Source organism: Gadus morhua, chromosome 6 (genome assembly GCF_902167405.1).
Source record: "Gadus morhua chromosome 6, gadMor3.0, whole genome shotgun sequence".
Classification (NCBI taxonomy): domain Eukaryota; kingdom Metazoa; phylum Chordata; class Actinopteri; order Gadiformes; family Gadidae; genus Gadus; species Gadus morhua.
Genome location: NC_044053.1, coordinates 10,896,704 through 10,914,711, shown reverse-complemented (window position 1 = coordinate 10,914,711; position 18,008 = coordinate 10,896,704). Strand labels below are relative to the sequence as shown.

Here is an 18,008-nt window from a genome sequence, read left to right as displayed (position 1 = left end):
AGAAGTCATCAAGACAGTGCACATTTTATTTTGGGGGCATCCAAGAAGTTTCTGAAATAAATACATTTACAAAAAGGCAAACAAAATTCGTAAAAACTCTGAACTAAAATAAAATATAATGCAATGCAAAATAAATAATTATTCAATCTTCTTCTGGAACCCAATTACAGCAGCATGCCCCTAAATGAACAGGTTGATGAAAAGAGAGATGACATAATATTTTCTAAGTTTGACTTTTTTCACAACTGTATCCATTCCTTATATGCATTTTGTGATAAATAGCGATGTGCTGAAATTATACAGCAAAATAGATTTTCTGAAATTAATTTGCAAAGCTTAAATAATTACTCGAATTAACCCCCCATGGCGATTACCAGTGCTTCTGGAATAGTACCATTTGGTGCCATGCCATGGCGCTGTTTGTCTAATTTCTTAGACCAATTTCTCTACTATGTTATGCGTTAGTATATGCTACGCGTGAAACTCCTAAGATTGCGTAATTTGGGCTATTGGGCAATATCCCATGATGAGATCTCAAACTCGGGATCTTGTTTTCCCCACTATTCATTTCGCCTTCGGCGCATAATTGTTAATTATTATAATCTATATCGTTCATATTTCAAATGTACGGAATGAAAATAAAATAGCCTAAAACAATTGTACATACATTTAACCTAAATAAAAGGGATCTTTAAACTTAACATAATGAACTCACCTGACAAGTGTAATGACATTTCAAAACCTTTCTGGAAAGGGCAGATTAGCTCAAAGGAGAATTCTGTGGAGTAAAACCAAATATTACCAATTAACTTGCAGTTAAAAGGCTGCAGTTCAGTCAACAGTACAGGGGCCACATGCATTGAATTCTGAGCAAATTAATGCCCAGCAAGAAAGAGACAAATGTGTTATATTTCCGAGAGGTTCAAATAGTGCATAATTACATCTTTCATAGCGGATAATGCCATACCAAGACTTCCCAGCGTGTTCCGTGTCATCGCAATGGGGGGGGGGGGTAGATGTATACCTCACACTCACAGGTTATATGCATGGACCAAAAATCGTAGGAATGCTCATAATAACAGTAGTTTGCACGCAACTAATGTAATGCCAGGCGGATAATGCCATACCAAGACTTCGAACAGTGGTTTGTCGTCCAAGGTGGGTGTACGCATACCTCAAAGTTTTCTGCACATCTTGAATTGTGCATGGAAAAAGGCATGTTTCTGAAAACATATCTCTATGCTGAAAAGTCTCTCAACCCAGTTTCCGATGTTTGGACTTTAACTACATTAGATAACCAAAATAAATAACACCTTAAGTATAGGCTACCTTTCGATTTTCAACGATGCATTAAACATGTGGTTCATATGTTCGAATATCGCATTGCATAAAAAAAATTATGTAAATTCAGGCCTTCAATCTCTTCTCCTTGAAATACCCAATCAGAAGTCTTTATGGAGACCGCGTCACAAATTGACTTTGACGCACTTAACAGAGGAGCCTCTGTTGATTGCCAATAGCAGCATTTTCCTGACAAATGATTGAATTGTATCACAGCTGATTACCTATTGTCAGGCATACTCCAAAAAAAATAAAACCAATGCCAACATTCTGTTCATAATTACAGGATTTGATTAGAGAGTAAATTTGTCTTTAGTCACAAAACCTACACTCTAGAAATTCATTAAAGTACCCATGAGAAGTAATTTACATTGATAAAAAAACAATGGTTTATTTTCTATTTTAGTACTTTGAATGCATTATATCCCAGGATGAGAGTACATTTGCATCTGATTGTTGCAACATCTGGAGGGTCAGCTGGTTTACAACTGATGAACCAAGTCATGGATACTCAATGTGCAAATATTTGAGCTTCCTACGTTCTGTGTTTCGAATCATAGGCTCAGCCAAGTGTATGAATGGACAAAGAAAAGCCATTACAACCATCTGAAGGTCCTCAATAGAGCAGTGGGCATTGCAAAAGCACATTGGCTTAAAATGGATGACAGTTCGAAATGCTGCAAGATTAAACCTTGCACTGGGGAAACCGCCACTGGGCACGGAGAAAGGTAATCCATGGTTGCTCAGGTCTCCATATCGACATCACAAGTGTCTACCCCGATGCATGACCGATAGATCAGCCTACCAGTTGGTGCGTTCAACTGGGTGGGACCATCATAAGTAAACACTGCCATCTTGGACGTCACTTGAAGGAAGATTTGGAAATGGGTCATCAAAATCACCATGTATTTGGGGCTTTTCGTGCAAAGCTGCAATATATAATCCTTCATGTAATCAAAACTAGAAAGAAAAGGTGTTTCAATTAGTAAATAGATAAATGGGCTTCAAAAACAGATCACACAGGAATTCAAAAGGTAAAAATTAGACTGAAAAAATCTAGTTAAAAATATTTTCTTATTTAAGATTTATTTCCCTGGAAGTGGGTGGACACTCCCACTTGTTTATTGTTTATTGAATGGATCCCCATTAGCTGATGCCGAGGCGGCAGCTAGTCTTCCTGGGGTCCATATAGGAAAATACAATATAAAACAGAGAATACATACATTACCAAACATTATACAAAAGATAATAAGTACAACATACCGGTCACAGTAAATTTGTTCAAAAAATGATTACAATTTCAGTCATGTGGACAGCTGCAATAGGTGTGTCTTCATAGCTATTTTAAATGACAATTTATTTTGTGCGAGGTTAATGTGAGATGGTAACAGATTCCAGAATGATATACATCTGTAAGTAACTGTGTTTGAGGAGATTGGTCCTGGGTGTAGGAGGTTTTAAATAGCCATTACTGGTAATCCTGGTGTTATGATTATGTGTGTTCATTGATTTTTAAAACTGTTTGTAAAAGTAAACTGGGGATTGATTTAAGATAATGGTTCTAACGAACATAAGACTAAAATGAAGCTTTTGTTTGACAGATAACCAGGAAAGGCGTGAATGCATAAATAAAACATTAGTGCATAAAGAACATTTAAGTACCAGTCTAGCTGCTCTGTTCTGAACAAGTTGCAGTTTGTTCAGGTCAGACTTAGTTGCAGCTGACCATATTATAGGACAGTAATGAAGATGACAAAAAACCAGAGACTGTATGACTTGACCCATTAATGAAGATGTCAAGTATGGGGATCACTTTCTGACCACTTGTGATGTCACAGTAGGTTGAAGTGAACCCCAGGATTCATATTTTAGCCACGAGAGTTCTAGGGAGGAGAAGCAAGGAGTAATCCATTCCGTGGCTATCCAGTGGATTCGCTTAATTAGAAAAACACATTTAAAAAAGGCAATGTGCTTATCTTAGTACATCCATAGCAAACTATTCTCTGAGGATGCAGGTCACACCCACGTTTTGAGTTTGTACAACAGGTCTCTCTCTCAGAAAACGATATTTTAATAAAATGATTCATTTGTCACCCTTTTACCAAGGCCTCATGAGCAAAGTCCATGCACGTGTTTTTCATGGTCACGCATAGAGTTGGTATGGTGTTGGTATATCAACCCATGACAACTTTTTGATACTTTGGATTTTTGGAGAACGACGTTGTACATGAAATGTGGCATCATACTACAAGTATCCAAGGAGCTTAACCCTGCATGGGAAAAAGCCGTTCACAGGCTGGTTGGTAGAGACTAGCAAACGCATACAATTTAACACCCGTTATTTGTAAATTACTATTCCCATCATTTTTTACGCTCTTATAGACCAGATTAGGATGTTCCCAACATATTGGTGCCCAGCGACGAGAGGGTAAAAGATTACCTGATCGGGTGCAATCTGGATGATGAACTGGTAGGTGGGCACCACACAGTGTTGCAGCAGCAGTCCATTGAGGTCGGCTTGCTCTCCCCCATAGGCTCCGACAGGCAAAGTCAGCGTGTATCCCTCGGACATCTTCAACTCTGACAGGTCATTTAACTGCCAGCAAGACACCACATCAGTATCAATAAAATCGCATGAGCCTCGTCGTTGCTCTCTCAGTAAGCGCGTATTTCCAAGTCTACAAACTGACTCATAAAGATGTGTGGCGACACTGGTCACTGGTAAATTAGCCAAATAAATCAAAGTCTGGGTAGAAAGAGAGGCAACAAAGTAAAAAGCTTACATCGTCTTCTTCCCACAAGCCACTGTTCATGGCCTCAGCATTTCCATAACTAATGGCCTTCTTCAGGAAGTCAGTCCCGCCGGTGGTGTCTCCCTACAGACAGGCATACACCAAGCATCAGTGAGCGCCACAACGACCTTCACAAATACAATAGAGGCCACATGTTAAAGGTCGGTGAAGTTCATACTTAACCTTTTCAGTGTCCTGAAGCACGGCCACTAGCAATCGGATGTATTCGGAGGCCGCCTTGAGTGTGTCCACTTTGCTTGGCTTGTGGTCGGGGCGCATGAGGGGCACCATGCGCTTCAAGCGGAAGAACATGGTGTTCAGGTTCCTAATCTATAGGTTTTGATAGAAAATAAATAAAAAAAGAACAAGTTAACCTTTGCAACTATTGGATCAACCAGTGTGGTTCCTAAAGCACAAGTGTGCTTCCTAAAGAGGATTCTTGTTGGTGAGGAAGCCTATATCTATCCCAAGGCCTGCAGGTTAGTCCGACTTATGTTTGAATTCAGTAATTATCAATAGAAAAAAATAAATATATATATATATATTATATAATAGGCCTACAGCTAGCATGGTAACTAAAGACGAGGCATCTGGGGTAGTAGCCTACCATACATAACGAATACCAATTCTGAAGCCCTTTAAGTTTGACCGAGGTGACTTACCCGCAGACGTTCTTTGGCGTTCACAATTTCCCTTTTTTTCACAATTTCACTGTAGTCCTCGGCGACCACATACATGCCATCCTTACGTTTGAACTTTGCAATGCTGCTGTGAACAGGGAGGACAGCCTCCCCCCTCACCCGCAGCAGTATATCACTCATCAGTTCCGCCGGTGGAACCTTCATTGTAATAAATCCTGAAAATTAAGCTGATTTGTATATGGAGGTGGATTTCCCACAGACAGACGCAATGAGGTAAAAAGACACACCTGTGTCAGGGTGCCTAATTATCAGCGGTTAGCGGTTGTGCACGAGGAGGTGTGTGCTCGTGCTTGTGTCTGGATGTCACGTTGAAGAGCCGGACGCTCGTGGCGTTGTTGTCTGTGACATTCAGAGGGGCCCGGGGGTCTCACGTTTTAAACCTTTTCAATATGCGTCCCAGCTAGGGAATATGTACAGACGATCGAGAGAAAAGTTATGATGAATTATATATAAGGGATGATTAAGATGACAATGATGAGGATGATAATATAATTATAATAAAAAAACAATAATAACAATAACAATAATGCAAATAATAATTCATATAATTATAATTATTATTATTATTATTTTCCATTAAAGAGTGTTTGTTGTGCAATTTGTTTTCGTTAATATAATGGTTTAATTTAATTTATTACACACACCTACTACGTTGGATACCTGACGTCGCGTAGGCTACAGCTGTGGGGAACTGCCAAACCAGTTACCACTCAGCGTTCTGCACTTCCCGTTCACTACTATGAGTTTGGATATGGCATCCGACCTGTCACCAGAATGTGTGGCCGATAAGGTATCGTAAATCGTTCTTCTTTAAACATATTTTACTTGCGTGGTATCAATTTTGTATCACTTGGGGTTAAGATTAATAGGTTTATATAGACCAATATGTATTTCGATGTGTCATGTTTCAGGGTGGCAGCCACCGAAACAATTTGGGAGTTCCAGAGAGGGTCTAGCTCTGTGAAAGTTCAAGGTGACATCGCGCAGGTTTTAAAACGAGTTGTTGGTGTTATTTTTGTTCAGATGAACATGGGCTCACACTTCTTTTCCTCATTTTACTCAGTTTTCCTCGTTCTTTTCGACCGTGTGCCTGTATTTATTCAACAGCGCCTCACTGGTAGCCAATCACAAGCTAAAACAGGGCGTGACGCGACCTACTCAAATTACTATTATGAGGAAGAAGTTTCTGACGCCTGCGCAGTAGCACTCCCAGCATCACTTCATTTAAAACTGACCCAAACACCGCATCTTACACGCCCCAAAACATCCAGACAACTATAAAAATAAGTTGTTCGTGTCATATCTTATCCCAGTAAACAAAGCATCGGAGATGTCGTCGTCCAATCTGCAGGCTTACTGCTTCACGGAACTCCATCATGAGCATGTTCAGAAAGTGAGTGTTTGACGAAATAAACAAGTCGCTTAGTGGGTTCATGTTAATGCATTGCCTAGCATCTCTTTGTTTACTACCGAGTGTGTGGGGCAATGTGTATTGTCGGATTGGATGGTAAGGATTGAGTCGGCCGCCAAGCTGCCTGTGTATGCATGGCGTGCGTAGTGGTGCTTGTGGTCAGTCGACACCACCACGTCCACAATGGTGGACACATGTGATGTGTCGGGTCATCTAGGATGTAGCCAACTCGAACCCCATGTTGTGACGTCACTTGCATGTCTGCCTCACATGCTAGTATTGTGATCAGTTCTCAGGTGAGGATCCTAGTTGTAGGACCCTAGATTAACCGGGCATTGTAACGTAATAATAATAATAATTCATCAACACCTAGCCAGCTTAATACATTACACTATCTAAAAAGACCTCATATCAACCAATACCCTAATCTTAAATGTGCAACCCTAAACCAATTACCTAAAATTACCCTTACTTACTTTTTTATCATTGTACTTGATTTATTTATTTCTACTTATTCAGGCCCTAGATAGATTAATACCATTTTGTGATTCAGGAGATGGCTATATCAGCTCGTTTCTGTAAACCCAGAAAAAGGATGACATTGTTTTCATTCTGGAAATGCTATCTTTTAAGCCATATGTTTATTTCATCCCTGGTTCACTTGAATCTATTTTTTTATTGAAGGGACATCAGATACATTAAATATCATAACAACTCAAATGACTACCGGTTGTAAATGATAAATGATGAGGATTTGTCTTGTCAAATGTATAAGGGAAAGCAAGCAGTTGAAAAATAGCCTCCTTTACAGTTTGAACCATGTGGGGAAGTGGCCATTCAAGCAACGTTTTACATTTCTCCAAGCGTGAAACGGAAAAGTGACTGGATGGTCTAGTGATTTGATATCCCACCCTGATCTACAATCTACTGTTGATGTTTCATCCTCCATGCATTAACGTCTAGCAATAGAGCTGCAAATGAAAATGGTGAACGTTATATCCTTTATTTTCTTCTGCGTCTTTCTTAGGTGGACCAATACCTGATCCACCTCCAGCTGTCTGATGCAAACCTGATGGACGTGTCGCTGCGGTTCAGGCGGGAGATGGACAAGGGCCTAGGCCGGGACACCAACCCAACCGCCGCCCTTAAGATGCTGCCAACATTTGTACGATCCACCCCTGACGGCACTGGTAAGTGACCGGCCACAGTTACTGCAACGGTTTCTGCATTTTCTTTGTGTTTTTGGGAGTTTTTATTAGGTGTAAACCCATGCCTTGTTCAGGGAGACTCCAACCCTCTGGTTGGTTCCATTGTGTATCATCAAAACAAACACTTTAAATCGAAGCCTTTGCAATTCTTGGCGGACTGATCATTTTTGCTGCATTGCTGAACCACAGTCCATCCACAGCTCTCATTCTACCGGTTGTTTACCCACTGTGCATCATGATATTTTTAAACCAGAATAAAGGAAATTGTCCAAACTGCTATTGTTACCTGTTTTGAGTATACTGCTGGTCACCCCTGAGACCCTTTCATTAATTTTGATCATCCCATTTGAGATTCAGGCCAGAACATGTGATTTTTTACGATAACCCTTATTGCTGGCATCCCATTACTAAGACTAGACAACCCAAGATTAGGCTATTAAAGGCCCTATCAAACAGATGTCCGATTTCATTAGTCGAAAGTCTTTCATAAAGTGAAAAAATAAGTTGCTGATTCTGAAAAGTGGATTCTGTAACCTTTCAACTAATTTTCTTTCACCGGTGATATTTCCTCTCACCAGTGTTTGCCTCACCAACTGTGTATCACGACTGAAAGCAGGACTACATATAAGCCTGCATCGCACTTCCATAGCCCTGTGAAGAAATCCCCCATGTTCACCGTAACTTTAATTTATTTTTAAGAAAAGGGCCACTTCTTGGCTCTTGACCTTGGCGGGACCCACTTTCGTGTGCTCTTGGTGAAGGTGTCCTGCAATGGCCAGCAGAATGTGGAGATGGAGTCACAAATCTATGCCATTCCAGAGGAAATCATGAGGGGCACTGGCTCTGAGGTGAGGGACGACAAACCCCAACTCTATTAGAAATTTGGACTTGAATTCTCAGCTCGCTGCCAATCTTAAGGGTCAAATGCTCAACCATGGTACGTCATTTTGTTTGCTGCTTAATGAACCGGACCAACTTTGATGATTGGAACTGTTATTGTCTGCTGTCAATGTCTGCTTAACCTTGCTAACCCTTGATCTCATGATCAACAGCTATTTGACCACATTGCTGATTGTCTGGCCAATTTCCTGGACAAATTGGGCATAAAAGAGAAAAAGCTTCCCCTCGGCTTCTGCTTCTCATTCCCCTGCCAGCAGACGAAGCTGGACGAGGTAAAGTTTACTTTATGTTTTCTTGTACTTTTTCATATCAGTCGCTACGATAATCATTAGGATATCAGTCAATCTAATTGTTACCATGGGTTCACACCAAAAGCAAAGCCGCTGCACGAATACATAGAAAGCCAATGCAAAGACGTCAATAGATGTGCAAACCTTTTCTGAGTTACGTGAGGAGAATGTTCACTTTTGGTGTGAGCGTAGGGCTGGGCGATAAACCGATTTTATCGATTAATTCGAGTGTGTAGCTCACGTCGACTTGTTCAAATGAAAATCGGTTTTCTCTTCAACATCCACAAACGCTTCCCTCTCAGCTCCCATAGTTCGGAATGGGCTCAGCCCTCCCCCCGCACAGAGCGCGCATTTACCAAAGAGATACACAAACATGGCAGCGAGTTTGACAAGTTGTATACCACAATTTATTCATATATGTATAATCTATTTTGAGGTAAACATAATTCATTTGAAATATATCTGTGTGGTTTAATAATTCGTCGATCTGTTGGTAATTCGTCGATCTTTTGGTAATGCCTCGGGGCTCCAGTAGGGGGTTTGCGCTCTTCTTCCTCATTCAATACAGACGAGTGAAGGAAAGAGCTGCGTGCGTGTGTGTTTTTCCTCATTCTTCTCCCGTTACTATTCCCTTTCTTAAGGTAATTATTACTGTTTGCAAAACACTGTATATTTATGACCAGTGTTGAAAGTTTGAATGTTATGTTGGCACTTTATCAGAAGTCCTCTTATCATTAGAAATATTTTATGTTTACAGAAATATTTTATTTTATATTTTATATATTTTACATTTTATGTTATGTTACAGGTTACACTGTTTACAATGGCAGGGCCTGCCATAATGCTTTTTTATGTAAATCGATTTAAATCGGAAATTATATTTTTTATGAAAGAATCTGGGATTTTTATTTTAGGCCATATCGCCCAGCCCTATGTGAGCGCACCTCTTAGTTTGCAATCATTCTTTGAACATTTTTTTATTTAAAATAAAATATAAATGTTTTATTTCACAAAAACATTACACCCTCTTTGCATATCCCCTCCTCCCTGTGCCCACTCTGAATCAAACATGATCATGTTTGATTCAATATTTCTGGATTGATACTTAAAATCAATCCGGAGTTCATTGAATCGGTATGTACTCGTGTTTTGCAGGCACTTTTTTGGTGTGAAAAATTCTGTCAGTTTAATCAGTTTTAATTACAGTCTATGTAAAGTCTGTTTAACCTTATTATTGTATACAGGCTATCTCTGGTACACCCACACCGGAGCTCCGTTGGCCACGTAGTTCTTTACCCTTTTACCGGTATTACTGTTGTAGAGCTAGCGGGATACAATTCTGATCAGAGATTTTAATCCATTATCCATTCATAAAGACGTCCCCGGTTTAATTGACCATGACCAGTATTGACCATCGTTTGGTCTACATTTCTGCACAAAAGGGGAATTTGAAGGTACCAGGCCCTAAACAAAAGCCAAACTAATATGCAGTTAAATCTGGGATACTTGGCTCTATAGAGAGGACTGATCAGCTCAAGGGCAGAGAACACATCTATAGACACATTGGACTCAAACTGGTATCAAGTTTCAAGTTCCCTGTGTCACATCGCTGTAATTCAGAGCATGAATGAAAAAAAACCTGTTCAACAGGTACAACAACCTTCAACATGCTCATAAATGTCACTTTAGTATGATTGTTTTTGTTGTGATTATTCATTACAAGCTGTTTTGAAAATTCTGCCTCTAGTGGCATCACAAGTGGGCGTGTCAACCTAGATTTGCGCTGGATAGATCAGTCTACCAGCCTACCCAGTGGACTGTAGCAAACGTTGCTCATCTAACCGTCACACATCTAGGTTGGCAAGCCCACTTGTTATGTCACTAAAACAAATGATGAGGGAGATTTTCAAAACGGCTTGTTATGTCTATTCACGCTCACACCTGGTGGTATAATATGAGACCTTTAAAGCTAATTTCACACATGCATTCTCCCGCAGAAATATTCCGGTACATTTCCTGAATGGGATCATGTGTAAATCGGAAAAGAGATCGAAATGCTGGAAAATCTGGTTAAACTAGAATGAAAGCACTAAAATTGCCGGGAGAAGCACGTCAAGGTTTACGTAGAAGCTTTCACATAAGGAGAAGCTTTCACATTGAGCGAGCAAACCAATCGCAAGACTCCGCTCATGAAGTAGTTGATTTAGCGACTGTTTATGTTAATGCATCAATGCTTTTCAGGAGAATTGATTACAATATCATTATCCATACTCCTTATTGTTTTAGCAACAGGCTCCTGTTTTTCAGGAATGTACTAGTTTGGAACTACCGCTTCCAAAACAAGGATGCTCCTCTCAGCTCGCTAGTTTTATATCAGCTGGCCTCTACAAGGGTTTGAGTACGGACATGTGTTGGACCGCCCCTTGGCCCATCTATTCCGGAATTGCTATACCATGTGTGAAATAGGGCAAGAGGGAAATGTTCTAGCTGCATGTGTGATTTTGTGAAAATCCCTAGTGGTGCCTTAAGGTGTATGTATAACTGTCAGTCATTTTCAATAGTTTTAGGCTGTAAAACTACAGTTATTTAATTTCCATCTGCACTTATGTCAGACATTATTTCTTCTTTGTTCAACTTGGTTTTCTTTTTCACTAAAGCGATCCCATTTGCTCAATATTGTTGATTAAAAATTGAGGAGCATCTAACAAAGGACCTATTTATTTATTTATTTATTTATTTATTTATTTATTTATATATATATATATATATATATATTTTTTTTTTTTTAAGCAATAGATCACGCCAGGCTGTGGTATGTGCTCATTATACCACTGTTAAGGGGCGTTGTCCGGCCCCGACGCGCAGTGGAGGGCCGGCGACCCCCCCCCACGCGTCATAGCAGTTATGTATACGCTCATTATACAACAGTTATGAACCAATCAGATCGCTGGATTTAGGCCCCCCGTTGTATAAATATATATATATATAACCCTAGAGATCTTTTTAAGGAAACAATGAACAACCATAATGTCCCCACACTCTCTTTGCCTTCCCTTATTGTGTTTCTCTGCCATTGTTATGGTCCGCATTTCCTGAAGCTGATATTTACAAGATGGAAAGACCAAATGATTAATTCCACAAGAGCCGGAGCTCTTGAATCTTAATTGGCACATACAGAGGCTTTGGCTTTTCTAACCCATTACTCAAATAATAGCTGCTCTTGCCTGCAGGAAGCTGCTTTTTCTTTTCTGTAAATATAATTTATAAGACGGCCCTTGATATTCTGTAATTTACGTTTGATGGAGTGAAAAATACTTCAGATGCTGTTTGTTCTAGTGCCCTGCTTCAATAAAGATTCCAGTTGAACTCATGTCTGCGTTGTCCTAATCATAAGAACAAAACAAGGTAGAACAATGTATGCTAAATATAACTTGTATTAAGAGATTCAGAGTACCGGTACTTTATTGATCCTGATGGAAAAGAGGTAACATGGTGCATAATGGTCAAAGCTTCTTGTTTTTTCCTCCCTCCTGCAGAGTATTCTGGTCTCCTGGACAAAGGGCTTCACGGCGAGTGGCGTAGTTGGAAACGACGTGGTTGCCATGCTGAGGAGAGCCATCCAGAAGAGAGGGGTGATTCAACCTGCTGGCTCTTTACCTAATGTATCCATTCTGACCAGCTTGAGGCTGCAGAGTGGAACGAAGTTTCTCTGTGGGCGATTAAGGCCCAATCACATTTATACCCCTTACCCCTTCCCCTTACCCCTTCAAAACAAGGGGGAGGGGTAAGGGTTAGGGGTAAGGGGTAGAAATGGGATTGGGTTTAAGACTTCCAAGATCCCCCCTTGTGACATCCTGTTGGAGTATGGTACACCAAATGAATCGGGTTCTGGTCTAGAGAACAAGGCTATATATTCATGCTGGGGAGGGCAATTTATTTTAAAAGCATATCTTTTTTAAGATATGCTTTTAAACACATACAGTCGCTAGGCCTGCAACTGTATATGTGGCAGTCGCAGGCCTAGTCAAACAAAACTCGTTTTCGTCTACTTTCCTTATACTTTAATGTAATGTCCCTCAATTAGAGTATTAAGAATGTTTTTTTGAATTTATAATCCTGTTTATATTCAGTAACAATTTTCCATGATTATATGATGACACATTATTCAGCATTGCCCACCACTGGCTTTGAATCTATTAATCTATTCTACTCGTTTCATGCATCTGTCTGTGTCTGTGTGATCCCAGGACTTTGATATTGACATTGTTGCTGTGATCAATGACACGGTGGGCACAATGATGACCTGTGGCTACGAAGACCATCACTGCGAGATTGGCCTGATTGTCGGTAAGAGATCAGAGAGTCCGGGCTCCAGCTCTATAATTGTGATGGGGTCTCATGTAACTCCCTCAGCCGGGTTAACGATCCTCTGCCTTTACAATTCATCAGATAGCATGCTGCTTGGAAGGCGTCGTTTTCTTTTTTTTATGTGCATTTCTTCTTTGTTAATGCTTCTTTTAGTAAAAGGTGAAATCAGGTGTAAAATGGATCTGGGATATGTTTGGTATGATAAGGAGTTGGAATGTTTGTTTGGGAGCAAAAAAGTGCATATAGACGCATTCTTAAGTTGGCTGTTTTTAGCCAAACCAAAACGCTATAAACTTGGAACGATGGGGGCATGTCTCATGGTAAAAACTAAATCGATTTTTTAAACCACTTGCAAGGCTAGAAGTAGCCCTACACTTCTTTGATAGTATAATAAAGGGTCTTAACATATAAAATGAGGCATTGATAACTTTGTAAGTGTACAGATTGTTTATTAAAAAGGACATTTTTTACACACAATACCATCAGTAGTTCACCCGTCGACGCCATCTTGTCTTTGAGGCTCGATAGGTAGATGGCGACCAGAGAGCTTGTGACATCCGTCAACAACACGTAAGCTCTGTATTGCTCCCAAACGAACATTCTAAGTCATTATCCTACTAAACATATCCCAGATCAATTTTACACCTGATTTCTCCTTTGACTGTTTATATCCTATATTTAGTCTAGAGTCTCAAGGCAGATGAAGGAATTATAGGCTGGTACAATAATTATATAGTACTGGTCCAACATTGTAAACATAAACTGCCATATTTTGTATCCATAACCAGATCATCTTATCTATCTCTAGATAAGACTGTTATCTATATTATTTTCCATCTATCTTCAAGTACAAGCTAAACGGCAGATAATAATTGATATTTCCAATCTGATATTGAGAATCTCTAAAGTGCCTGTATGTATAAATTGAGACCATAAAATATATTGGTTTATGCATTGTGATGAACGTCCTGTGATTTGATCAACCGGACCAGGGGGGTATACCACGAACCTCGCTGTACATACCGAGGCTTTCTTGGGAAAACCTGGCTCGACAGCCGCAACTCGCAATCAGAGTTAAATGGTACCACGAAGCTCACTTTAGATTCAATTAGTTGAACCAGGTTTTCCGCTTTAGGTTCAGTGCGCGTTCACTTGAAAGGGGCGTTTTTTGCGTCATTTTTCTCACCTTTACGATAGATCAAGCAGTCTATATGCGTATAAGTGAAAAGATTCTGCATATTGTCTATAAAATAACTATGCCAAATGCAGAATTGTTCGCCATTAATCCAAATAGAATGATGATGATTTAAAAATGCATAAGCAACGTCCATCCTGCCTTATTCTATCATTTAGGGAATTCACTTTAAATACACCCTATGTAAGAAATGTATCGCATGTTTTCAACCGCTGAGAGGTAGCGGCTGTAGCGTAGTGGATTAGTATAAGACCCGAACGCCAGCGACCGGGGTTCAAATTCGCCGGTCTATCATCATGCATTTTACCCCCATAGATGTGGTGCCAGCACGGCCTTGAAAATATGGGTTCAAGTTCGAAATAAGCACAAACATATAATTCCATAAGCTTTAGTGAATAAGTATTCCATATGCATGAGAATTGGGACTTTTTAAGCTTCACATAAATTCGCGTCACTTGGGAGTCGAACCCCCCACGCAGAAATTCAAGACTGACGCGCTACCTCCACTCTAGCACTCTGTCACGGAGACACAATGCGCAACAGTAAGCATAGTCTACATAAGGTCCAAAAGGAAGATCAAATAAGGAACACCCTCTGATGAGAATCTGTATCTCTCATGAAGAACCCCAATTTCGTTGTTTGCACAATGACAATAAAGTCTGAAATCTGAATATCGTCAGACAATGCCAAGGGATCGGTTCTGTGCCGTAAAACCCTCTGTCTCCGGAGAGACGCCTGTACGAGAAGTGCGCCAAGGTCCACGGGAACACCCACAAATGGTGACGCCATTGTCAGAGGAGGGGCTAGGAAGCTGCGCACGCCGATTTAAGTAGCCGATCTCCGGCTAGACTAAGCCGAAAAACTGCTCCCGACCAGGTTTGGTTGCGAGCATAAGTCACCATGGTTATACAGCGACGCTAAAAGAGATCGACTTTCGTGGTACAACTAACCCAGGCTTTGAGCTACCTCGCTAACCCTCTAAGCAGGACATCAGACAGTAAATTGGGGTGAGAGGAAAGTAGGACCACTGATCAGAATCAAACCTGGGTCTGCTGCAGGGCACATGGCCCAAGTGGTAAGCAAGTAAAGGCTTGGTTATGGTCCCACGTCAACACAACGCAAGGGGGTTTACAGACCCATTACGTCCTTGCGGACCCTCCTTGCATTCACCGCAAGGGCCTGACGTGTGCCTCCAAATTGTAACCTCGACAAGGGCTATGACTGGTCAGCTCACTAAAACCCGATGCAGAACCAAAACAGGTTCACGATTGCGTCGGAGCGTCCGCGTGGTCATTGCCTTGTGTCGACGTGGAACCGTAACTGAGCCTTAAGCGAGGTGAGTCACGGAACCGGCCGGCTTTCCATTGACTCTGCTGATTGGGGGATGTATGTGGGTCCCGTCCCTGGCAGGCACGGGCACCAACGCCTGCTACATGGAGGAGGTGCGGAACATGGAGCTGGTGGACGAGGACGAGGGCCGCATGTGCGTCAACATGGAGTGGGGGGCGTTCGGGGACGACGGGGCACTGGACGACCTGCGCACCGTGTTCGACCGCGAGATTGATGCCGGCTCCCTGAACCCCGGAGGGCAGCTGTAAGTGTTAGTGTGAGTGAGTGAGGTGAGTGAGTGAGTGAGTAAACTGCTCAATGGCTCAGGGTAACATCAAGGAGAGACTTGCTTCCGCCTCATTGGAGCCAGCCACGCCCTAGTGCATGACGTGCCGGATGCAGAAATATTCTTGTTGTCTAGCATTGTAGCATCATAAGCGAGAGGTCTGTCTACACATCCCTCGGCAACTTTAAGTGATTAAAAAGTCAACAGAGTGCCTAAAATCCATCAACTTCATTCGGAAAAACCTCGGGCACGAGAAGTTAACGGAGCCGTCATGCCAAATTTGTACCGGCTGCCAAATTTGTACCGGGCGCGTCATTTATACGTAATCCATTCCAAACCTGCCTGGCAACAGATGATCGCGTCGTCCGTTGCCTGGCAACGGGCGATCGCGTCGAATGACGTGAATGGTTGACGAACATTCGCGAACCTTCTATCTAGCGATCCGTTATCTGTATTGTGCTATTTCATCCTTGACCTGCTTTAAACACTCAGTTTACTTGCTAAATTTGATTAAACAATTAAATACAATACAAACATAAAGTAAAAACAAGTGTTATCTAGCGATCCGTTAACTGTATTATGTTATTTCGTCGTTGGCAACATGAGCGCGAATGTTTTTTGAAACCTGCCCGGCAACGGACGACGCGATCATCTGCTGCCATGCAGGTTTGGAATGGATTACGTATGGATGACGCGCCCGGTACAAATTTGGCAGCCGGTACAAATTTGGCATGACAGAGCCGTGCACTGAGCCCTCTCGGATTCCTATGGAGTCAGTTTCCTGCCATAATTCAAACCTGAAAAAAAAAGTTTCAAAGGCTTGTAAGTCTGGGTTTGAAAACTCAACACCTTGTAAAAAAGGTTTTGCAACACTGAAAAAAGAGATTATAACCTGAAAAAAAATAAAAATAAAATTCAAACATCTGTAAACATGATCTTGTGTTCGATTTTATCTTCTTCATCATTTTCACCAACACATTTTCAAAGTTCAAACAATTTCACCAGCGCATTTGCAGAGTTTCAAATCTGGCACTGTTCTAACAGTGTATTTCATTGTTGCCCGGTTTTGAAACCTTGTAAATGGGATTCTGCAAACAGGTGTTCATACATTGAGAAATACGTTTTGAAAGGTTGAATATTTAGTTTTAAAAACTTGTAAAGGTGTACGTTTACGACATTGCAACGTATTTTTTCAGAACTGGCTTTTCAGCACTGACTTTTCAGAGATTTGACCACACAGGCGCAAGCTTTGAGTCACGTGAATATTGGCAGTGTTCTGACGCCACTCGTTCTATTTCATGTAGGCTACGCCGTCTAGGCTTCGCCTTATGGGCTTGTCCCGTGCGCGCGCCCGCGCGCGCTGAAAATTCAAACTATGCACCTATCAGCGTGGGCACCGCCCACATTTCCCACGGTATCGTGTCTATATAACGCGGTGTATACCGTCGCTCATCCTCCCTTTTCTTTCAGCACTTGTGCTTATCAGCGAGAAATTGAGAACTACTATTAAGAAGATGAGAACTTCAACACGGATCTCCCAAGCCGGTGGCAGCGGCTCGGGCGAGGCCGCGGACAAACGGCCCTTTTCAGGGCCACCTGAGAGCGCTCCTAGAGCTAGGTCCTTTTCAGGACTCCTATGCGCCTCCTGTCCCGCCTCCCTGGCACCGGGTGACGGGCACTTGGCGTGCTTTTGGTGCCTCGGCGCCGACCACGCCGCGGCTGCTATGGCGGCCCCCGTCTCCTGTGTCGCCTGCCGGGAGCTGCCTGAAGAGGGGATCCTCTCCAGGCATCTCTTCTTTTCCCCTGCGGTGGAAATGGCTGACGCCATCGACCTATTCGGACCTGACGTCGACGATGGCATCATCGACGCCTCCCTGGACGACGTCTTCGGCGACTCGGCGTCCGGTTTTTCCCGCTCTCGGGTTACAACCGCCACCGTCATACAACACGAGGGTCCGCGCCGGATGACCGATCTCTTCCGGGAGATCATGGGTGAGGCGGCGGCCATCAAAGGGATTCCCATGCCGGCCCCGCCTCTCGCCCCCGTATCTGACGATATGCAGGGCGAGTGCTTTCGCACCCCATCTTTTTCCCGGCGGGTTACCCAGTGCCCCTTGTTCCCGCCTTTGCAGCACTTGTTTATTGCTGCCGGTGAGGACCCTTCGACCCTGAAGGCTCCGGTAAGAT

The 18,008-nt window shown here is 42.0% G+C and overlaps 2 protein-coding genes across 3 annotated transcripts in view; one reads left to right on the top strand and one right to left on the bottom strand.

Moving 5' to 3' along the window:
* Positions 1–8: 8 nt before the first annotated feature.
* On the bottom strand, positions 9–5,079 carry figla (folliculogenesis specific bHLH transcription factor). Its single transcript, XM_030357647.1, has 6 exons — positions 4,796–5,079; positions 4,317–4,463; positions 4,125–4,217; positions 3,782–3,937; positions 716–778; positions 9–180 (listed from the first exon to the last, which is right to left on the bottom strand). Exons 1-5 carry the CDS (start codon positions 4,976–4,978, stop codon positions 761–763), a joined length of 597 nt encoding a protein of 198 aa, XP_030213507.1. The 5' UTR covers positions 4,979–5,079; the 3' UTR covers positions 9–180; positions 716–760.
* Positions 5,080–5,487: 408 nt separating this feature from the next.
* The window catches only part of hk2 (hexokinase 2), a 37,015-nt gene continuing 24,494 nt past the window's right edge, over positions 5,488–18,008 (top strand). Inside the window, exons 1-8 of one of the 2 annotated variants that reach the window (XM_030357631.1) lie at positions 5,518–5,624; positions 6,148–6,227; positions 7,273–7,435; positions 8,153–8,301; positions 8,506–8,625; positions 12,180–12,275; positions 12,891–12,990; positions 15,617–15,800. In XM_030357631.1, coding sequence (XP_030213491.1) covers positions 6,165–6,227; positions 7,273–7,435; positions 8,153–8,301; positions 8,506–8,625; positions 12,180–12,275; positions 12,891–12,990; positions 15,617–15,800 — 875 coding nt within the window. In that variant the 5' untranslated portion in view covers positions 5,518–5,624; positions 6,148–6,164. Of the gene's footprint in view, positions 5,625–6,147; positions 6,228–7,272; positions 7,436–8,152; positions 8,302–8,505; positions 8,626–12,179; positions 12,276–12,890; positions 12,991–15,616; positions 15,801–18,008 lie in introns of both variants that reach the window. The other variant, XM_030357632.1, reaches the window with a different exon arrangement.

Excerpts from the sequence above, each read along its gene's own strand:
- figla (XM_030357647.1), bottom strand. The coding sequence starts at position 4,978 with ATGAAGGTTCCACCGGCGGAACTGATGAGTGATATACTGCTGCGGGTG. Across the intron at positions 4,464-4,795 it reads ACGCCAAAGAACGTCTGCGG|ATTAGGAACCTGAACACCAT; the intron begins GTAAGTCACCTC and ends CAAAACCTATAG. Across the intron at positions 4,218-4,316 it reads TGCTTCAGGACACTGAAAAG|GGAGACACCACCGGCGGGAC; the intron begins GTTAAGTATGAA and ends GCCTGTCTGTAG.